Below are 24,790 nucleotides of genomic sequence, written 5' to 3'. Positions count from 1 at the left end.
TGGAGTGTAGTGTGGAGTTGCCTTCGTGCCGCGAGCTTATTAGCTCAAACTTCCATGTCATGAATACGGTCATAAATAACGTAATCAATAAACATATATACTATGATTTTTAATTAATGCCCATATGGACAGTGGTTACGTGGGTGGAATTTGCCTTCGATCATTTAAACATCATTTATGGAAGCTCTTCCACAAACACATACTTTGTAACCAGTTTTCTCACTCGCTTTGTATTGGTTCAGCAGGATTCAGAAGCAGTAGCTTTCTAGTCACATCGGACACGTTGCGCCGCGAAAAAATATACACAAAGAGATTATCGTTTGTTTTGGTTCCGGCGTGGGATTTACGCGCGTTTTTTTCTCTTTCCACTGAAATAGCTCAGCTGTCGACAATCGGATGCTTCCAGTGAACGGACGGGAAATCATTTGAGTTAATTCGTTATCGCTGTGAATGAATGCGAATAAAATGAATGAGTTTAACTTTTTGTGATCTTCCGCATGGCGGGGTCTACGTTCCACGAATAAAAATTATGGTAATTGGAATACCCGATTTGATTGCGCTTGGCGCTTCAATTACATCAATCGATGCGGGTATGGCATGAACAGTGACATATCACCTCCAGACAAGAGATTCTTTGAGAAACATTGGCCAGGATATCATTAACATGCAGAAAAACCCGAGGATGTGTTATGATTCATCTGAAGTGAAGAAATGACAATTACTAGTACTGAAGGCTTGGCAAATATTGTCTGTCTGCTTCTGCATAATGAATATTTGTTGCATATGTAAAGCATAGGAAATTGCTTGAGGTTGAGCTTTGCTCGATTGTGACATTTCACAGTCGCATTTCATGACGGTCCATAAGCAGGTAAATTACACAAAAAACACAGAGATTTGCATTTTGGATTGGTTTAATCGTTCATGATTTAGGTCAAATATGTATCGTTATGTTCAATAATTTTTTGCCATTTTGAAGGTGATTCTAATGTTCTTTTTGAAAAACCTATCGACTAAAAATTTGGGATAGTTCATTTTCACTTTACTTATCTCCAGGCAAAATTTTAATTAGTTAAATTATTCAATTTGAACAGTAACAGAAAGTAATCATTCGGTGTCGGACCCAGACTATGAAGTGAATGTATTGAAACCACTTAACTAAGCTTCCAGAGCTCTTCGGTGTTTTGACGGTTGCTTCCTTCATACGCTCCAATCGTGTACCATACAGGTTTGAATAAGGATTTTGAATATATATGAACAGCTCACAGTTGATGGTACCTTGCCAATCCCACCGAACACATTTCAAATTCTACCTGATCGTTAAAATTGGCTCTATCACCGTTGCCGACCCACCACAATTCGACAGCGACATGAGTTTTTTTTGCGTTAAGTCGGATGGCACCCATGGATCGATCTTTGTGTGTTTTCGGGATTATCAAATAAAAACTGTAAAATATGGTATATTTCCATTTTTCTGGAGTCCATATTTGGGAGCATACAAACAATACGGTGTCAAGTAATCAGAAAATTATATGATAGCTGTGTTGAGTATGAAATATTACCTTTCTAACGTTACCTAGTGTAACGCGTTCGGATTTATACAACGCGAGACACAGCTTATGATTGCCATCTATTGTAAAATAAAGATTTTTCACTACACCTGATGGGGGGATAAGGATTATAATGCCCAGTCGGGGAAAACCGTGCCTTTGTAATATTTCACAAGATTCACACACTATTTAACGCGTTCGCGGCCCAAAGCGGCTTTTCTAAGTTTCTTGAGGAGCCCAACTTGCGGATAAATTATGAAATGAAGATCAAACTTAGTTTGTAGACAACTTTTACATGATCTAGCAATATTTTATTTAATTTGAAGATGAATTGACAGCAATAACATATGCTAAAGTCATGTTATATGGGTTTGCAAAAAGCTGCCGTACAAACCATCCGCACTATAAATGAATAACAAGTACAGTATAAACATTATAATAATATGGTTATAATTTTATTATTTTTCTACATATCCTATAGTTACACTCAGGAGCCTATTCTATCAAATTAAAATCCTATTAAATTTGAACGAGGAAAGTGTTACCCATATCTGGGTGACGAGGCGTCGTAAGTGTTGATATGCCAATCGCTTAAATTTTACATTATAAACCCGTGTGGACCATACAAGCTTTTTATATTATTATAATATTATATTATTTACTTCTTTTATAATAAATCCTTGTGCTCCCGTTGTCGAGTGGTTAGAGTCAAACCTAACATGCCGGGGGTTCGGGTTGAATTCCCGTTCTGGTCGGGGGAATTTCGTCAAAGAAATTTTTTCCGTCTTGCAATGTGGTCACGCGTATTCTAGAGCTTGCCACTCAGATTGCATCCAAGGCGTGTTATTTTGCGTTGAAATCTCAACTAAGTACTAATGAAAATCTTGTAACAAAATCCACCACTAATAAACAATATTATATACCTGTGAACTGTACTTCTTATGAACAAAAATCATGATATTCGCCAGCCAACATAACATTACTTGATTGAATTATTATTTGATTTATTTAAACGAATTTTATAAAACAAATAGAGGCGGGTTGGCCTCTTCATCGAATGAAAGCGAAGAATATTCACATCGATGGATTTTTAATTTTGCACGGAAGGTTTGTCCTGATTCCGCTGAAAAAATTGTTCGAGATATACCACAAGGTAGGTGCGATTTTGATTACGAGTTTTCGATGGTAGAATTCTCTCTTGCTCTCCTTTCATGCTGAAGCGACCCTAATTCCTCCATATATGTATGTATGAGATGCTTGGAGAATACCTCGCCAAACCATTCTTCATATTTCATTAAGGTGAAGGTGGAAGCTAGCCACAAATGGCTGCCACAATGGCGCTCATTTCTTTCATCTCCCTCCCTCACCTCTCGCCCGAAAATCAATAATTTTGCGAAACAGTGTGAAGAAAATGATCGTTTTCGCACACTTCCCATCAAGTAATATCAACCAAACTCTAATCGATTACTCACAAGATATTAAATTTTCATCTGCTTTCGCACCGTATAGTGAAGAACGTCGGAAAACTCGAGCAAGTGCTCTGAAAGTTAAATTTTCGTTTTTCAATCTTCTGCAATGGTTTTGTTTGTATTGGTGGAAGCATCGTTATTTTTTCGACACTGATGCCAAACAACATCATCGAAACAGCTATAAAAACCACTCAATAAAATGTTATTCCGGAGTCATAGCGTTTCATGTCATGAAAATCAATAGAATAAAATTGTGTTGATATTAATACAATTATTATTTTCACGTTTAATGGGTCTATAATGTAAGTTTTAACAACATTAACATTGGGTAATAAAATTGTATTGCAGAGCTCCGAACACTGCCACGGCTGCCTATGCTTTCAAAAACAGTAAACGGAAAAGTATTAAATTCAATGCCTCGGCCAACGAAGAGAAGGGTTAAGGCTTTCCAACGTGAATATGTGAAAACAACACGATCAACGAAGGAAAATATTAAGGAATTATCAACATCGAGTTACTATGCGGAAGAACTTGTTAATACCAAAAGTGCCCCAATTCGCATGTGTTATAAATTTGCTCATGTTACGCTCGCGTATAATCAGAATCATATGCAAATGCACCTTCTATATATATTTCGTAGTCGTACTTCGGTCGTTTCGAGTTTTTGTTTCTTACAGGTGTTGTTACCGATTTCATTGCAATTCGACGAGTGATAACAATAATAATCTGCCTTTAGAATGAAATGCTGTTATTTGGATTGTTGTTTAGTAGTTAGTTTCAAATTCTTATCGTGCAACGTAATATGTCCAATGTGCAAATGCGGGTAGTCAAAACGTCCAATGTAACATTTTTCGCTCCTAGTCTTCAACTTCAATCTCAAATCACAGAACAACAGTTACGATTGGTTTTTCAGAGTTATTCTTGACTGCTAGTGGTGAAAGTGGCGATAAAGATCGAAAGCTTTTAAGACAATTCGCGGAATAATGTTTGGGTCTTCAACTTCGTTTTTCTCGAGTTGACGAAAATGTTACATTGGACCTTTTCAAAAGTTACGCGAGAATTGATCTATTTACGTGTGCTTTGCTCTTCTCTCACAAACACTATTACCCCATTTTTACACGAGGGTTTACCTATACTACTACAATGGCTAGCTTCCACCTTCACCTTAAAGCACACTTGCGCTTTGTCGTCAAATTCCAAAAGTGCATCACCCTTGTCGAAAATCGAACACATTATTACATTTTTACATAATTACATTTTTGTTCAACTTATGTTGTTACCGAGTCTACATTTTTTTTACTGACATCAATTTTGTTATTTTTGTGCGAGTGAAACAACTCTCAAGTTTCCACTCGGTTTTCGTAATTATTTATCGGCAGATATAGCAGGGTAACTCCAAGCACCTCCCCAGAAATTTGAAGGTAGACAAGCTACAATGCTACAATGTAACAATTCTGCTCCGGGATCGGATAGAATTAAGTTCAACTTGCTGGAAAACCTCCCTGATGTGGCGAAACAACGCTTGTTGAATTTATTCAATCGGTTTCTGAAGCATAATATTGTTCCAGATGATTGGAGACAAGTACGAATTATAGCTATTCAAAAACCCGGAAAGCCCACGTCCGACTTCAATTCGTACCACCCAATAGCAATACTGTCTTGTATACGGAAACTGTTGGAGAAAATGATCTTGTTTCGCCTTGATCGTTGGGTTGAAACGAATGGCTTATTCTCAGATATATAATACGGGTTCCGCAGGGGCAAGGGGACGAATGATTGTCTTGCGTTGCTTTCTTCAGAAATTCATAGGGCTTACGCCGAAAAAAAAACAAATGGCTTCAGTATTCTTGGACATAAAGGGGGCTTTTAATCCTGATTCAATAGAGGTTTTGTCAGACAAATTACACTCTCGGGGTCTGCCGCCTCTATTGAATAACATGTTATATAACTTGCTTTGTGAGAAACATTTGAATTTTTCTCACGGAGATTCGGCAGTGAGTCGGATCTCTTACATGGGCCTCTCTCAGGGCTCCTGTTTAAGCCCCCTTTTGTACAACTTCTATGTAAGCGACATTGGCAATTGCCTTACACAAAATTGCAGCTTAAGACAACTTGCAGATGATGGTGTGGTGTCTGCCGTAGGATCAAACGAATCGGACCTGCAAGAACCCTCACAAGATACTTTGAACAATTTTTCAACCTGGGCCATTGGGCTAGGGATCGAATTCTCCACGGAGAAAACAGAGATGGCGGTTTTTCTAGGAGGCATAAACCAGCAAAACCAAAGCTTCAACTTTTGGATGAACCGATCACTCATGCTATGTCAATCAAGTATCTTGGGGTCTGGTTCGACTCCAAATGTACTTGGGGCCCATATTAGGTATCTGAGTAAAAAATGTCAACACAGAATGAACTTTCTCCATACAATTACCGGCACCTTGTGGGGAACCCATCCCGAAGATCTTATAATGTTGTATCGAACAACTATTCTCTCAGTGATGGAGTATGGCTGTTTCTGTTTTCAATCAGCTGTCAAAACACACCTCATTAAACTCGTGCGAATTCAGTATCTTTGTCTCCGTATTGCGTTGGGATGTATGCCCTCAACGCATACCATGAGTCTCGAGGTTTTGGCAGGCGTACTCCCACTAAAAGATCGCTTCAATTTACTATTTCTTCGGTTCCTCATCCGGCGTAAGGTTATGAACCCATTGGTGATCGGAAATTTCGAGCAGCTGATCGAGCTAAATGGCCAGGGTTATCACGACATCGAGCATGTTGTTTGGTTGTGCGAGGTGTATCTTGTCGCCAGATAGAATTTAGAAAACTCCCTTCGGGTCCGAGGAAGACAGCCCAATGTGCCAGTGAGAGATGTATTGTCCCATATATAAATTATGTTCGATGAGGATATCGAAGAGTTTTTTTTTTAAAAAGGAAAGACTGGTTTCACAGAGAGTACAAGTTAGACTGATTTTATTATAATCAATTTTACATCATGAAGCCTAGCCATTTACATAAAGCCCTTACGCTGCACATTCTATCCAGTCCGTTGTCGCGCCAGGTACAGAGTCCGAATCGATGTTTTACGTTGGTGTCCTAAATTATTGTTTCGCTTGCGTTCGCGAATTGATGCTACCGATAAACTGTTCCACAGTGATCGGTTCTGTTGCTGTGGGAAAAATTATGTTGCTTGCGTTAATTTATATGTTTTCCTTAAAGCTATCTATCTTCGTGTGTAATTGTCCTTATACCCCTCTTTTCTTCCCCTGCGAGTAATTCTTCCCTTGCGAGTAATTCCTTTGCTACAAACAGTAGAACAAGTTGAAATGTAAAAACACAATAGATATACGAATAGATTTAAGAATTGAGTGTTCATAAACATTGATCAATTTCCTTATAGCCCATCCTTCTCCTAAAAAATATGTCACCCTTCTAAACTCGAGTACACCGCGAGTAATCGGTTTTCCCTCTACTTACCATAGATGTAAGAATATTGATTATAGATATATAGTTTAAAAATTATATTTAAGAATTCGGCTCCTTTAAACTTATGTAACTGAGCCTAGAAAAATAAACGAATTAAAAAAAAAGTAGGGTTAACATGAACCATGAGAATTTTGAGATTTACTAAACAATATGCTTGCAGTGTCCCCAAACATCATTCAAACATTTCTTAACGTATGTCTTACAACATTTTTGAATTTTGCTAGATTTTATGCCCAGGCGACATCGAAACCATGCTAAAATAATTTCAATATTCAAGCAGACAAAATCATTTATTCCAAAAGGCTGAAAAGGTTAGATAGGCTTCTAAAAAAACATCCGAAAATTCAACCCCCAGAGCGCAAATTGAAGGGATTTAATCGAATTTTGTTCAGTTTGTCTGAAAATGGAGAAAGTTAAATGATGTGTGTTCAATGCAAACCAATGCAAGCATGTTTCATCTCACAGGTCTGTATGGATAATAAAAAGGTTAGTATTTGTATATTTTTCTTAAAACTTACAGATTCAATCCTCATTCCATTTTTTTGTATTTTTTTTTGCTTCGGTTTCGCTAGTGAACCGTAACAATAAAGGGTGTGTCACATCAAATTGCATCACGGAAAAAACGCTGTAGAAATTCAATTTTTAGGAATTATATCTTCAGCTTTCGCTTATAATCAGATAAGAGTGTATAGATCACGTTGGCCATGCTTCACTGTCAATTTTTCGTAAATTTGGAAAAATGTCGTCGAACGAAAAAGAGCGTCGTGAATTAATCCTGCGCACTCATTTCGAGAATCCGGAGTTGTCACATCGGGACATCGGTAAGATGCTGGGAATCGTCCAATCCACGGTCAGCAGAGTACTAAAACGATACTTCGAGAACCTAACCATCGACCGGAAGGTGAAGAACGGCAAAAATGGATGCTCCGTCAGTGAAAAAGATCACAAGCGCGTAGTTAAGCAGTTTAGACGTGATCCGAGAAGTTCGGTCCGGGATGTCGCCAATAAGCTGAATTTGTCAAGTTCATTCGTCCAGCGGACCAAGCAGCGGGAGGGCCTGCGTACATACAAAGTTCAGAAGGCTCCTAACCGCGACGAAAGGCAAAACATGGTGGGGAAGACGCGAGCCCGGAAGCTGTACACCGAAATGCTGACGAAGCCGCATTGCCTGGTAATGGATGACGAAATCTACGTCAAAGCGGACTTTCGTCAGCTGCCGGGCTGTTGTTCTTCTCCGCAGAGGACAAATTCAGCGTTCCGGAGGAGATTCGCAAGCAGAAACTATCCAAGTTTGCCAAAAAGTACATGGTGTGGCAAGCGATCTGCTCTTGCGGAAAGCGGAGCGCCCCCTTCGTGATGAGCGGCACGGTAAACGGATAGGTTTACCTTAAGGAGTACCTACAGAAGCGCTTACTACCACTATTGAAGCAGCACGAGGGCCCGACCATCTTCTGGCCGGATCTCGCTTCGTGCCACTATTCAAAGGACGTGTTGGAGTGGTACGAAGCCAACGGGGTCACCTTCGTGCCAAAGGAAATGAACCCGCCCAACGCGCCGGAACTTCGCCCAATAGAGAAATATTGGGCGATTATGAAGCAGGCCCTCCGGAAGAACCCAAAAGTTGTCAAATCGAAGGCGGACTTCAAGAGAAAATGGATTTCTGTTCAAAACAAAACTACAACCTGACGTTGTACAGAACCTTATGGACGGGGTAAAGAGGAAGGTGCGAGTATACGGGCTTGGGCTCGAAGTATGAATAAAAAGAAAATGCCAAAAGTTGTTTAATAGTTTTTATTTTACTGTCTAAAATTTTCAAAAGGATCGGTCTACTGGGCGAATTTCTACAGCGTTTTTTCCGTGATGCAATTTGATGTGACACACCCTTTAGTTTGTCCTAGGAGTCCATCCAACCACTGTTAATTTCCGCGGAACGCATCACGTTAGTCGCCGGGATCTTCTTCGTCGTCTTGTTCTAGATTCATTTAGAATCCGGTATCATAGAACCAGTAATATTTCTGGATTGGTTAAAGGTAAAAATGTTTTTTTTATCAAAATGCAGATAATTTATTCTTCGTTTTTGAAAAAAATATTGAAAACAAAATATTCACAAAAAAAAATTTATTACAGTTTTGATGAACTTTTGTACTTTTCTTCGGATACCTCCATCAAAGTTCAGAGAGTTCAATCTGTTCATCCTGAGTCACTTTGACACCCTTCTTCAATTTCCATTTGACAATTGCCTAATATTTCGATTGGGTGGAATTGGTGGCAATTGGGAGGATTGGGGTCTTTTTCAATTAAATCGACTCCATGTCGCGGTACCACTGAAGCACCTCTCGATAGTAGTGGTAGTTTTCCAAACCTGGTTAAAACTTCACCGGACCATTGTAAGCCACAATAACCTGAAGCAGACGTTTCTGCAGGCGTCCTTCCCTATACATTTTCGAGTCCATTGTCTTGTATGTGACGAGAGCCTTGGGTTTCTGTCCACAGCTGTAATTCCGTTGCCAAATCAAGAACTTTCTTGAAATTTCATCAGCGAAAACGAACTTAAATTTGCAGGGGACATCTCTTCTGGAAGTGGCCATTTAGAATTTCAGGCTTGGGAGCTGCCCGAAATCTATCTTCACGTATGTTTCGTCATCCATCAGCATGCACTTTATTGTACAACTCTCAAGCGCGTTTTTTTGGCCACGAGATTTCGCTGTTTGGTTCCTTGCAGACACGAAAATTACGATAACCTTCTCGCATACGGATTCTGCGGATGGTACTTTGGTTAGAGTTATGTTTTTGGAGATGTCGTAGTCCGAGAGTCCCGGATTTAGTGTTGATTATACAAAATCGCAATCAAAAACAAAACGTGTGAAGATTGCATGAAAATCGACCATAATACCTAGGCAACTTATATTGCTCCATCGTCCTTCCAACCAAAGAATCTCGATTCAAATTAATCATTGGTTCAATAACGGTCAAAATCATATCGTATAAAAAAAATGTCTCACGATACAAAATCTTTATTCTCGAATAAAAAAATACGTTAGCAAAGAATTACAGCATTTCTGCAGAAGTAAAGGAATAAAAATGGAGTATACGGTACCCTATACGCCGGAACAGAATGGCGTCCCCGAGAGGATGAATAGAATGCTGGAAGAGAAGCCCCGTTCAATGTTGTTTGATTCGAGAATTGATCGTTCGTTTTGGGGAGAAGCAGAACAGACAGCTGCGCTCCTCGCTAACAGGGGTCCAGCAAGCGCTATTGGTGAGAAGACGCCGTTCGAAATGTGGGAAGGTAGAAAACCCGATGTTTCTAAACTTCGAGTGGTTGGTTCTTCGGCTTATTGTCATATTCGAGGAGCATAGAAGAAAGATGTCGACGAGGAGATGATCTCGCTTCTCAAGAATAAAACATGGACGCTGGTGAAACTTCCAAAAGGGCGAGAAGCAATCACGTGTAAATGGGTTTTTCGTATCAAGCCCGGAGAAGGCCGGGAACCGGACCGATACAAGGCTCGGTTGGTTGCGCGTGGCTTCAGCCAACGATACGGATTTGATTACACGGAGACTTATTCTCCCGTAGCGAAGGTTGATACGTTGCGGATAATGCTAGCAATTGCAAATCAGCAAAGATTGCTGATCCATCAGTTGGATGTTCGAACAGCCTTTCTAAATGGCGACGTGACAGAGGAGATATACATGACGCAGCCAGAGGGGTATGAGCAAGGAGGCGGTCTGGTCTGTCGACTGAATCGTTCTCTATACGGTCTCAAGCAAGCGTCGAAGGCATGGAACGATCGTTTCCATCGTTTTATCACACAACGTGGATTCCAGAGATCGAATAGTGATCAGTGCCTGTATGTTAAGAGTGACGGACCAAATAACATTTATCTGATTCTTTACGTAGACGATATTTTGGGGATTGGACGTGATGTGAAGGAAATTTTGTCAGTAAAGGCTTGTTTGTCGAAGGAGTTTGAGATGAAAGATTCTGGAGAGGTGACGAATTTTCTTGATATACGAATCACGAGGGACACGGATAGAAGAGTTCTACGGATTAGTCAACAACGATATCTATTGGATTGAATGGCGCGGTTCAACATGTCTGAATGCAAACCGAGCTCCGTTCCAATGGAGAACAAGCTTCGACTGGAGAGAGGAGAGGAATCACAGCGCACTTCAAAGCCATATAGGGAGTTAACCCCTTCCCGTATTATTTAATACGTCACACATCAAGTGATTTCACTACTCTGCTGAGCGTTCTAGCACCTATGTTATCCAAGTACACCACGAGTGAGACTCGATGTTGTACGGGAAAGGGTTAATAGGCTGTTTGATGTATGTAGCGTTGAGCACTCGACCAGATTTATCAGCTGCGGTTAATTATTTTAGCCAGTTCCAAAGCTGTCCGACAGAGGAACATTGGATGTATCTTAAGCGTGTTCTACGGTATGTTCGAGGCTCAGTGGATGTTGGACTAGAATACAAGGCGGATGTTAATGCACCTCTGCTTGTAGCGTACTGTGATGCCGATTGGGCGAACGACATTGTTGATCGGCGATCTGTTTCGGGGTATTTGTTCAAGGTCTTCGGATGTACTACGACATGGGTGACAAGAAAACAACGAACTGTATCGCTGTCGTCTACCGAGGCTGAGTTAGCAGCACTTTGTGATGCAGCTTGCGATGGAATTTGAATCGTGCGATTTCTCAAAGAGTTGGGATTCGATTTTGAGACTGCTGTACCATATTTCGAAGATAATCAATCTGCCATTAAGGTGATTGAAGAGCCAAGGGATCGTAGAAAATTGAAACATGTAGATGTCAAACGTAGTTTTGTGAAGGAATTAGTACAAGAAGAAAGCATCAAATTACAGTACGTGCCATCAGAGAAGCAGGAAGCAGATATTCTGACTAAGGGACTTTCTTCGGGACCATTCAAGCGTCAACGAGCGGCAATCGGCCTTGGAGCTAGCATAAATTAAGGAGAGGTGTTAGAGTGTAATTTATAAAGCGTTTGTCTATTTTCACATCAGTGTGTATTCAGCACAGAGTGTGCAACTGTCAAACTTAATTTGCAGTAATCATTAATGTAAAACTCAACTGTACATATCTCGCGTAACTTTTGAAAACGTCCTAAGTAACAAATGTAAACAAATCGAGTTCATGGATTCACACTATTAGTTATCAAACATTTATTGCATTGAGAAAACAATCGTTCAAGTATCTATCCTTTTCACCTTTTTATCGCCGATACAAAAAATGACCAATGTACAGATTCGAATTTTAAGCACTAGACTGTCACTTCGGACACCACTTTCCTCTGACGCTCGATACATCCGAAGTAACAAAGCAACCAATACAACACGAAATCGCACTTAGGTCATTTTGAGTTTTTGTTATTTTCGGATGTTGATATCGTTTTTAGTTCAATTCAACGAGTTATAACAATAATGATCTGCTTTTAGCACGAAGTGCAAGTATTTGGATCGTTGTTTAGTAGTTATTTTCAGATTCTCATCGTGCAACGTTATTTGTCCAATGTACAAAGCGGGCAGTCAAAACGTCCAATGTAACATTTTTCGCTCGAAGGCTTGAATTTCTAACTAAAATCACATGACAACAGTTACGATTGGTTTTTCAGAGTTATTATTGACTGCTAGTGGTAAAAGTAGTGATAAAGATCGATTCCTTTTGAAACAATTCGCGGAACAATATTCCGATCTTCAACTCCGTTTTTCTCGAGTTGATGTGAATGTTACATAGGACCTTTTCAAAAGTTACGCGAGATATGTGTACGAAATAAATTCTCTCGCTTATTCTCGTGTAAATCCGCGTGTTTCACTTTTTCGAGTTTGTCTGCCCAATACCGGAGATAAGCGGGATTGCTTGTTACCATCAAATTTTGAATATTTAGTATTATTTAGATTTAGTATTTATAGACAATGACAATATGGTATGGTTTATATCGTGTTCTTCTTGCATTTGTATTAATTTTCGGAATCTGGAATTTGGTTACCATCCAGTATCCAATCGTGTAATGGATCTCCGTTTCATTCTTGGGTACGAACCTATTAGCCATTCTTGTTCGTGTTTAATTGAGTTTCCGATGTCAATTAATACGTTTCAATGATAGGTTTTAGGCCTTGTTCTCACTGCAGCGGGGCGTCAGCGTGGCTTGGGCGGGGCGTGTGACGCTTACGATTAATCGTGTGTGTTCTTACCGATGTGTTCACACCAGGCTGACGTGTCGTGAGCGTGGTTATGACGTCCCAGCAAACATTAAATCGTATAATTTTGCACCTGCCAAGTCTTACAAGAAATCCGAATAAATCATAATCGCATATAATATCAATCCAAGTATGTATCGTGTATATTTAAAATCGCATAAAATGTAAAAACTCGATTTTATATACCATTATCAAATTAAGTCGCAATTCGGTATAATAAACATCAATTTTATGATGTACATTGTCGTAAAATATATATAATCCGCATCATATGCATATATTACGCTGATGCAGTTTGTGTGTCGTATAAGGGTATAATTTGAATCGATTCAGCACTGTAGTAAATCGTGTTGCATGCTGAAGAAAATCATGAAACAGTAAATCATATTTGATCCTAATAAAGAACATATTACATCATATTGAAATGTCAATGAAATGCTGATGCACTCGAAAGTTTTAATCGCTGTTGGATTAAATTTCAGATAGCCGCGCGAGATAGCTGGTGGATGATAATCCAGACGACCGGAGTTCGAACCCACATCGGAGCAGTTTTCACTAAACATCAATCTGTGCCATTTTAAACATTCATATTCCACTCCCAACACAAGTCAATCAAACAATTATTATTTCTACAAACATAAATATTCATATATAAAAATGGCGATTCATGAGGCTACAATAAACATTTCACGAACATATTTTGCGCCATTTGTTTTTTTTCCATGTCTGTAATAAATCGTATATAAGTATGTCAAAAGTCGTATTTGGTGCTTTGACAATTCTCGCGTAACTTTTGAAAAGGTCCAATGTAACATTTTCGTCAACTCGAGAAAAACGAAGTTGAAGACCCGAACATTAATCTGCGAATTGTATTGAAAAGTATCGATCTCTATCGCTACTTTCACCACTAGCAGTCAAGAATAACTCTGTAAAACCAATCGTAACTGTTGTTCAGTGATTTGAGCTTAAATTTGAAGCCTAGGAACGAAAAATGTTACATTGGACGTTTTGAATGCCGCGTTTGCACATTGGACATATTACGTTGCACGATGCGAATCTGAAACTAACTACTAAACAGCAATTCAAATATCAGCATTTCGTTTCAAAGACGTATTATTGTTTGTTATCACTCGTTGAATTGCACTGAAATCGCTAACAACGCCTGTAAGAAACAAAAACCCAAAACGACCGAAGTACGACTTTGTGTTGTTTTGACTGCTTTGTTACTTCGGACGTTCCGATCGTCGGAGGAAGGTGGCGTCCGAAGTAACAGCCGAGTGCTTAAAACACGAATCTGCACATTGGATATTTTTTGTATCGGCGATAAAAAGATGAAGAAGATAGATACATGAACGATTGTTTTTGTAATGCATTCAATGATTGAAAACTAAGAGCGTGCATCCATTAACTCGATTTGTTTACTTTTGTTACATAGGACCTTTTCAAAAGTTAAGCGAGAATTCATGAATATATTCATATTAGATCGCAATTCAATTTCAACATAATCGCTATTATAGCCGGTCAAAGTTGCATATTCATCCAAACCAATTCGGTAAGCATTTGCCATGTATGTATATGGCCTCCACTTTTGCATACATATGCCAGTTAGGCGCATTATATGCCAACCAAATTTTAGGGAATATGCCCAGCAAACATTAAATCGTATAATTTTGCACCTGCCAAGTCTTACAAGAAATCCGAATAAATCATAATCGCATATAATATCAATCAAAGTATGTATCGTGTATATTTGAAATCGCATAAAATGTAAAAACTCGATTTTATATACCATTATCAAATTAAGTCGCAATTCGGTATAATAAACATCAGTTTTATGATGTACATTGTCGTAAAATATATTTAATCCGCATCATATGCGTATATTACGCTGATGCAGTTTGTGTGTCGTATAAGCGTATAATTTAAATCGATTCAGTACTGTAGTAAATCGTGTTGCATGCTGAAGAAAATCATGAAACAGTAAATCATATTAGATCCTAATAAAGAACACATTGGGGGTCTTCGTAGCCTAATTGGTTGCGTGTCCGCTACTAAGCGAACGATCATGAGCTAATAACTCAGGGCCCCTCAACTGACCATCTTTGTGTGTTATTCTAGCTACTACGTCCACGCAACAATCATCATGTGTCGGTAATCCCAGTCCCTTACCGCTCACATTACGATCTGCTGCATCGGTAATTGGTGCTAATTCTAACACAGCAATGGAAGCCTCATATCAGCAGTCCCGTTGTGAACAGTCCAACTGTGAACATTCGAACAATAGGAATATTCTAACGCCGAAAAAGGCGGCATGTGTTGTGTATCGATAGAAATGGAATACTCGGCATGTGTTGTGTATCGATAGAATTGGAATATTCTACCTAAACAGCTACTGTGTTATACATAAAAAAAACAAATGTTTATCGATGGATAGGAATCTTAAGCCTAAATAATATACAACAATAGTTATCTTAACATAAAAATGTATTCGAATAAATTCGGCTCTGTGACAGCTGAATTGCTAAATGAGCCTAATAAACGGATGGGATAAAAAAAAAAGAACACATTACATCATATTGAAATGTCAATGATGCAATCGAAAGTTTTAACCGCTGTTGAATTAAATTTCAGATAGCCGCGCGAGATAGCTGGTGGATGATAATCCAGACGACCAGAGTTCGAACCCACATCGGAGCACTTTCCACCAAACATCAATCTGTGGCATTTTAAACATTCATATTCCACTCCCAACACAAGTCAATCAAACAATTATTATTTCTACGAACATAAATACTCATATATAAAAATGGCGATTCGTGAGGTTGTAATAAACATTTCACGAAAATATTTTGCGCCATTTGTTTTTTTCTATGTCTGTAATAAATCGTATATAAGTATGGCAAAAGTTGTATTTGGTGCTTTGACAATTCATGAATATATTCATATTAGATCGCAATTCAATTCCAACATAATCGATATTATAGCCGGTCAAAGTTGCATATTCATCCAAACAAATTCGGTAAGCATTTGCCATGTATGTATATGGCCTCCACTTTTGCATACATATGCCAGTTAGGCGCATTATATGCCAACCAAATTTTAGGGCATATGATGTTATATATACGCTTGTTATGCGATTTAATGTTTGCTGGGTGATGTTATATATACGCTTGTTATGCGATTTAATGTTTGCTGGGGTGTGGCTGGCGTGCAATCGAAAACACTTCACGCCGGCGATATTTGTACTTCTCCGCTTCTCTCTAGCATATGTTTGTTTGTAGTAGTGACATAATTTAGATTTTTTTTTGTTTTTTTTATCTTTTACGTTTTTTACCCCACGAGTTTTTAGCCGGATACGTCCAACGATGCTGGAATATTGAAAAATAAACCAATTTTCATTATTTCATTCAAAAACACACATTGACAATTTTCATAGAACACGCCGAAAACACGCAGCTGTAGAGGTGTGCAAATCAGCTCATCATGATGAACAGCTCTGATCATATCAGCTCATCTAAATGAGCTGTTCTTTATGAACAGCTCTTCAGCTCAGTTGTCAGTGCCGACTTTCAATTTGGGTCCCAAACTCGATAGCCACGAAGCCAGTTTGAAAATGTTAAAATTCAAATGAAATTTTTCACACCATATTATTAATTACTTGAAACACGTATTCCAGACTATTATTTACAACAGACTCGGCGAGTACAACATTTCCGACATTTTTACTGAGGCTTTACATTACAATAGAAAGTTTTCTTCAAAAAAAAAAATCTTATGAGATTTTTGCACCGCCTGCAAACAAAGTGTTTTTCATTGAAATAGAATACTCATTTGATACACAGAAGTTAATTTTCATTAATAATTTGAATTTTAAAAACGTGTTCATTCTGCCTGAGAGCCAATTATTATTTTTGGCGCCCCCTAAACTGGTAAACAAAGCTCAATGCCATCAACGCGAATATAACAGTTGAAAAGACGAGGGACAAATGAAACTAAACTGATGTCTTAACACGAAGAGCGAGAGACGGTCAGTTCATTTGAATCTTACAGCTCACACACTCTCTTCAATTCTACAGCTCTTTTCTCTCCTTCATCATCATCAAAGTGAGCTGAAGAGCTGTTTGATTTTTTTTGCGAGCTGTTCCGCGTCAACTCACTTCAAAGAGTCGATTCTTCGGAACAGCTCATGAGCGGATGGCACATCTCTACGCAGCTGGCACGGTACAATGTGAGTGAATTAAAATATCGTGGCGAGAAGTGAACACGCCCCGCTCACGCCACGTTGACGCCCCGCTGCAGTGAGAACATGGCCTTAGTATTCATGAAAAATATTACCATCCGGAAAATCTCTGATGAAAATCCTATTTTGAACCCTATCGCATAGTTAAATGAACTCCGACAAGAATTATTCAATCACCCACAGCTCCGAAAACTTAAGTTGGTTATGAGGGAGGGTAGCTAATAACACAAAGAGTAAAAAAATGTAAATTCCTCTCATTTTTTTGGACACAAACGGAAAAGAGCAGAATATTTCGATGGAGAATAGCCAATCATAATTTTGTTTTAAAGAAACTCATAAGAATATGGGGTACTGGATAATAATTCTTGTTAAATGCGATCCACCGTCCCCAAGCGTTTTACCCAGTTCATCACAATTCAGGCAACCTCCATTCACACTAACTTGCCATCGCACCCACCCGAGAGCTGTCAAAAGGTGAAAAATTTTGCTCGCTAGCGCACAACGAAATTATCAGTGCTTCACTGCGAAAACTGACGATCATGTAAAAAAGGCTCGAAGCGAACTGAAAGCGGCACAAAATGGCAACACAAAAGCCAGGCGAGTGGGCAAACTCACTTTTGGCACGGTTTGAGGAACAGGTGAGTCGTCTAGTGTTCGGCTGGGTGTTAGCCGCCGATGCGTAGCCCCAGCAGCAAAAGGCGTGAGACTCTGCCATCCGGAGATTTTTCATCCTGCGATCGATCGATACTGGTTGGCTGGCTGGCTGGCCTTGTCGGACTTCGGTGTGCAGGTGTGGGCGTGCGGTCGCGCTAGTGTGTGTGTCCCGGCTTGTGCAACGCTGGTTTGTTTTTGTTTACATGGTTGCTCTGGTGGGTCGAACTGGTGCCCATTCATGTGGGGGAGTTTGTTTACTAACAGAGCGTGGAGTACACGCGGCTTTCGACGTGATGTGTATGTGTTTTGAATGAACTATATTCCATGAATGAATTGATATGTTTTGATTGAAGCGAGGTGATACTGGTGGTATCGAGCGATATAGAAACATCGTAAATGTCGTTTACGGTAGAAGTCCTATATTCATTTCAGGATATTTTTCATTTTTGAAACCTTTTTTGGTAAAATTCCACTTTAATTCTATAAGGGAAAACTGAGTAGATTTATTGTACAATTTAAAATTATAGTAATATGAGTGAGTTTTTTTTTTATTGATTTAGAAAACATGTCTTATTTTTAATGTGCTTGCTTACCATTTTGCGAAGGATTACGTGATCAAAATAATAAGATTTTCGTACTGTTAAGCGACTGTTTTGTTGTAAACAAATTGAAGACGCATGAACTACATACTTTTTGAGTTTGTGATTCGACAAATTCACAAGATCTTATGAATGAACTGCCTTTTTATTTCGATGATAAATATGATTTAGAGTGATTGAGTGATATGATTCAGAGTGAGTGATTTAGAGTGAAAATCTCATATTACTAGCGTTTGTGTAATAGTTATGATACAGCACCATGTGACCAGACAATACGTTTACCCATATTAAGCAAAGCGATCGAAAAATCGTGTTCGAAATGTTTTTGGAATGTAACCATATGATTATGTTTTTGCACAAAAAGATAGCTTAACCCTTCTTTGCATAAAGGTTGAGATGGGCAAATCAGCTCATCAGCTCATCATCATGCTTAAGCATCCACACCAATTGCATATGAAACGTAACTGCCATGGGACTTTGTATAGTGTGTATTTTTTTAATAGACGGAAAGCAAAAAAAAGAATGCATCTAATTTGTAATTGTATACAAACTAAAACTGAGATGAGTTCTAATAATAGAAGATGCTTAGGGAATGCTGAACCTAATTAACAGAAAAACCAGCAGTAGCCAAATGAAATGCCTTCAGAAATATTGGCCGAAACAACGTTTTTTGATAAAACTACTGTTTTAACTTTTTTTTTTCATCCAAGGATATAAAAATAAATCCACTAATAGGCGCAACAAGGAATAATTATTCGCGAAGAGAAAGGTTACAAACAGACTATTGTAAATCATCTGCATTTATGCCGGGTGATTTTCTGAATTGTTTTGATTCAGCACGCGGAATTGAATTTATGTGCTTTCACAGTTAAATAACAATATAATATAGTACTCTTATTTATAATGGTTACTACGTTAGTAAAACATGTCTGGTTATGACTAGTTGTGCAGACAGAATGAACATTTTATTTAAAATCTAATTCATGGCTTACTATTATCAACATCCCCTCCTTAACCATGAATTTGTTGAATTCCAAGATTCTTCACTGCTTCAGTATGACGGCCTACCGGAATGGGTTTGGTAAGAACATCCGCCTTCTGGAGCTCGGACTTCACGTGATGCAACGACATCGCCTTGGATTCCAGTTGTTCGCGTACAAAGTGGTGCCTTAGATCGATGTGTTTGCTTCGAGGTGAATAACCGATCTCCTTTTCCGCCAAGCAGATTGCGCTTTGATTATCGCAGAAGATCGGGACAGTAACTTCAATCTGAAACATCTCGTTGAGAAAACCACGCCACCAAACAGCTTCCTGTGTTGCACCTGATAGAGCCATGTATTCCGCTTCAGTTGTGGACAAAGCCACTGTTGGTTGTCGCCTACAACTCCACGCCACTGATCCGCCACCGTACTGAAAGGTATACCCTGTGACAGAACGACGAATTTCCAAATCGTTGCCCCAATCCGCGTCACTATATCCTTCGAACGATGGTTCAGCTTGCTTGTGGAAAGTCAGCTTCTTGGATTTTGTGCCCTTCAGGTACCGGAGAATTCTTTTAGCCGCTGCCCAGTGTATCTCGTTAGGATCACTGTTGAAACTGCTCACTGCGTTTACGGCATAAGCGATATCCGGCCGTGTGCAGTGCGCCAAAAACTGCAATCCTCCCACCAATTCACGAAACGGAACCTTTTCCATTTGTTGCTCCTGTTCTTCCGTTCTTGGTCCTGCTTTCGTCAATCGCTGATGTGGGTCCATGGGTATCGACACTGTGTTGCAATTGGTCATGTTGAATTGCTCCAGTAGTTCCTCCACATACCTTTCTTGATCCAGCATAACAGCGTCCTTACTTCTGGTGATTCGTATGCCGAGAACCTGCTTGGCCTCTCCTAGGTCTTTCATGTGGAACTTCGTCATCAGTTGCTTCTTCACGGTGTCGATCCAATCTTGATCCGTCGAGAACAGCAAGAAATCGTCCACGTATACAGCGACCACCAGAATAGTATTTCCTTCGATCTTGAAGTATACGCACGGATCGAAGCTAGATCGCTTCAAACCCATACGCTTCAGCTCCGCATCCAATTTCGTGTTCCAGACACGACTCGCTTGCTTCAATCCATACAGAGCCTTCAGCAGACGACAAACTTTCTTCGGAGACTTCCTATCAACGAATCCTTCAGGTTGCTCCATATAGATTTCTTCGTCGGACAACTCTCCCTGAAGAAACGCTGTAACGGCATCCATTTGGTGTATATGCATATCCTGCTGCGCTGACAGTGCCAACAGAAATCGAATGCTTGCGAGTCTCACCACCGGTGAATACGTCTCGTTATAGTCGACTCCCTTGACTTGCGAGAACCCTTTGATGACGAGCCTTGCCTTATACTTCTGCACAGATCCGTCCGAGTTGAATTTCCGCTTGAAGATCCACTTGCACTTCAAAACTTTTCTTCTCGCTGGTAGCTCTGTTAACTTCCACGTCTTGTTGCTTCTCAACGCCTGCATCTCAGCTTCCATAGCCTCACGCCACAGCTCATGATCGTCGGCCTCCATTGCTTGACCGACCGTCTGCGGCTCGGTTTCCCGCTCATTGCCGATTACCTGAGATTCAACAAACGTTTCAGGAAGTACACTATACGTCAAATCGAAATTATAGTACTTGCCTGGAATACGGCGCTCCCGCTCGCTGCGCCTGACAGCATATCGCTGCTCTTCTTGTTGCGAGGGGAGCGCAGGTGATGCTGTCCGAATTGTCTCGATACTATCATTCGCGCTGTCGTAATCCGTCTCGTCCTCCAAATCGTCCTCCGATGACAGGTCTTTTTGATTTTCATCATTGCCTTCGGTGGAACCAGTTGGCAAGCCGATAGCTTCATTACCTTCAACGATCTCTTCACTCATTAATTCCATCATTTCATTCACAGGTTCAGCTTCCGACATCTGCATGGCATTTCCGCTAGCTTCACTCACGAAGACGACGTCACGAGACACAAATACTTTTCCAGTCCTAGGATTGAACACTCGCAGGCCCTTCGAATGCTCGGAATATCCAACAAATATGCCATCTTCGGATTTTGCATCCCACTTCAATCGCTTCGCCTTCGGAACATGGCACATTACTTTTGCTCCAAACACACGTAATTTGGACAGGTCTGGTCTCACACCGCTGAACCGTTCCTCCGGGGTCACTCGTAAGCCTTTCGTTGATCGATTCGCCAGGAACGCAGCAGTTGACACAGCTTCCGTCCAGAAGCGTTTTTCCAGGTTGGCATCTAACAACAGACATCGTGCCCGCTCGACGATCGTACGGTTCGCTCTCTTCGCTAACCCGTTCTGCTCTGGGTTGTACGGCACCGTGACTTCATGATGAATCCCGGATTTGCGAAGAAAATTCTCCATCTCTCCATTCACATACTCTGTGCCATTATCCGTCCGTAAGCGCTTGATTCTTTTGCCGGTTTGGTTCTCCACCATCGATTTGAAGTCTTGGAAATACTGCAACACTTGCTTCTTCGACTTCAAAAAATACACATGAATTTTGCGGCTGCTGTCATCAATGAACGTTAGAAAATACCGGCTACCACCGATTGACACGTTCTCCATCGGGCCGCATAGATCACTGTGGATCAATTCCAGAACTTCTCCTGCGCGGTTTCCACTCTTCTTGAAGAGGCGACGAGAATGCTTGCCCTGCAAGCACGCAACACATGACTGTACCTCTGCATCAACGAAATCGATTACTGTTGCTATGGACCGAAGCATCTTCAAACTGTGCACGTTCAAATGCCCCATCCTTCGGTGCCACAGCACCATGCCATTTTCTTCCTTGACCACATACGAAACACGTTCATTCACCAAACAATGTTTGTAGAGTCCGCTGCTTTCTCGTCCAATGGCCACTACCTCGTTGGAAGCCGATCGCACCTCACATGCATCCTTGGTGAATGTAATCGAATGGCCATTACTGCATATCTTACTCACCGATATCAAATTGATTGCCAAGTCGGGAATACTCAACACGTTGGACAAAGTAACGTTACACGTGCCATTGCCGACATCAGCTTCAATCTTCACGCTGCCAACGGCGTCTACCATCGACACAGCATTATTCGCCACGCTGATTCGCTGCTGGACTTCTTTAGCATCTTCCAAAGTAACTTCACCGTTGCACATGTGTGAAGTAGCACCCGAATCGAATATCCAGCTCACCTCGCGCTTGGCTGACGATTGCGTTATCATGAATGCAGTATGCTTGTCGGATTTGACCTTTTTCTGCTTCTCATCCTTTACAGGACATTCCGCCGCGTAATGCCCCAATCGCTTGCACTTGTAGCATTTCACGTTGGCCTTATTGAATGACTTGGATCCTTTCCGCTGCTGGGAGTAAAACGCACCATCATGTCCGCTTGAGCTTGAATCGCTGGAAACCTTGACGTCTTGAAGTATCTTGGCCTTTACCGAATCCGCTGTGATTTTCCTTCCTGATGCCTCGAGGCCCATTATCATTGGTTCATATACCTCGGGGAGTCCCATCAGCAACAGACTGGCCAACCATTCATCGTCAACCTTGAATCCTGCTTCACTCAGCTTATGACTCGTACACATCATCTCGTTCAGGTACGCTTCAACAGTGGAATAGTCTCCCAGGCGAATACTGGTCAACTTACGAAGTAACCCAATCCTCCGAGTCATCCCGTCATCCTGGAAGGCTTTCTTGAGGTTACCCCATGCTTGTTTCGCTGTGCTTGCCGACTGGACCAGGCTATAATTGATCGGTTCAATACTGAGGCATATCGTAGCTAGTGCTCTCAGCGACCTCTCGTTTTCCGGATCACCTTCTTCCGGTGCATTCACAGCGTCCCAAGTTCCCTCACGGATTAACAGCATTTTGGTCGCGAATGCCCATGAAGAATAGTTTTCTCGGCCTCGAAGACGTTCCATGGCTGGCAGCGAAATCCCTCCACTGCCGGTCGATCTTCCTCTATCTCCGAAATTTCGTCCATTTCCGTCCCCGCCATGTCCGCTTCCGGTTCCGGAACTTCCGCTTCCAGCTCCAGCAAGAGACATCTTGAAATAATGTTCTTCAAAAAAAAAAAAAAAATCACACTAATGGTTACTACGTTAGTAAAACACGTCTGGTTATGACTAGTTGTACAGACAGAATGAACATTTTATCTAAAATCTAATTCATGGCTTACTATTATCAACAATTTACAAGCATATAATAATGTTTATTATTTTGTCATCATCCCAACTAACGCCAGATTCGGTGGGTGATATCATCGACGAAGAAGATCTAAATGATGATACTATTCAATTGAATAATAACCACCTTGCCTTTGTTTTGTTCCCAAGCGTTTTTGTACTTTTTAGGTTTTGTATTTGTACTATGTACTTCGATTTTTCGGGAAATGGATAATCGAAAAAAAATATTCTTAAGCATTGATATTTCTCAACAGCCAAAAAATAAATAACAGCAATAGCTTTCGTTTGAAAGAAAAAGCCTACCGGTAATATGTAAAAACTACATGAAATAAGAAATGTGACATCTCACCATAGGTGGATTAATTCAGGTTTATAATTGTAGACTTTCATCCTCCTGTGCTTGTTCGTCCCGTAATGAAAAATTAATGCATTTTTGAATGCATATATTTGCTAATTTAAGTGATTTGTTAGTTCGCAGTATGTTTGTACTTGCAAAAAGGGCTGGTTTCGGCCAATGTTCATTTTTTCGAACAGTCGTTTCCCGGAAAATGGAAGATGGGAAATCAATAATTCTTGGACATTGGGGATTCTTTAGCGTCAATAATCAAAATTACACCAATGGCTTTCGTCAAAAAAATATTTTCTACGGCTTGATCGTTAATAGGGTTCAATCCGAACCGAATTGGGTGCGTGGTGGGGTGGCGGCGTCGATAGCAACCGCTGCGAAACAAATTTTCACCTTTAGTTTTCCACTGAAGAACGCAGCTTTCACCGTTGAAAAATGCCTCCTTCACATCCGGCTTGAAATGCGCTGTACTTTAACGCCACTTTAAATCCAGAAACAATGCTAGATGTAACGCGCTTTCCACCGGACGGCACGAAAATCGACGCGGTGCCTCCACCGAATAAAATTGTAAAATTGCTCTGTGCGACATCTATCTTCCATTACGCCTTTGTATTGAGCAAAACAGCAGTATCGGACATCAGCATTGAGGAAGACTGCTGTCTGCTAGCTGGAGTGAGACTGTGACTTGAATAATGAATATCATGAGTTTGCTTGTAGAGGCAGGAAAAGTTATCAGTTCATTCGTATCTAGTCTTGAAAAAGGCTAATTCGGAAAATTAAATTAAACTCGGCTCTTCTGAGAGGCCATTTGAAAAACCTCGCAGCTGTTTGGTCGGTGCCTGGGTTACTGATGAATCTTGAATGCTGTGGAATCGCGAATAGCATGTTTTTATTATATATATTTTTTGTACGAAAGCTTTAATCAAGAAGAACCTTTTTTATAATTTAATTTGGTTCACTATCTTGATCATATATAAGCGTTAATGACGCCTGCCCTCTTGACTTGCACCATCCTCGTAGTTCG

At 40.3% G+C, this 24,790-nt stretch overlaps 1 protein-coding gene across 6 annotated transcripts in view; it reads left to right on the top strand.

The window, feature by feature from the left end:
• Positions 1-17,447: 17,447 nt before the first annotated feature.
• The window catches only part of LOC129780448 (neurofibromin), a 67,081-nt gene continuing 59,738 nt past the window's right edge, over positions 17,448-24,790 (top strand). For all 6 annotated transcript variants that reach the window (XR_008743923.1, XM_055788735.1, XM_055788738.1 and 3 more), the window contains exon 1: positions 17,448-17,603. Coding sequence is in view for 5 of the 6 variants with exons in the window: in XM_055788735.1 (XP_055644710.1) it covers positions 17,544-17,603 (60 nt within the window). In the remaining variant the exon portion in view is untranslated. The remainder of the gene's footprint in view (positions 17,604-24,790) is intronic.

The sequence above is a fragment of the Toxorhynchites rutilus genome, chromosome 3, assembly GCF_029784135.1.
Source record: "Toxorhynchites rutilus septentrionalis strain SRP chromosome 3, ASM2978413v1, whole genome shotgun sequence".
Taxonomy (NCBI): Eukaryota; Metazoa; Arthropoda; class Insecta; order Diptera; family Culicidae; genus Toxorhynchites; species Toxorhynchites rutilus.
This window is presented reverse-complemented; position numbering and strand designations above follow the sequence as displayed.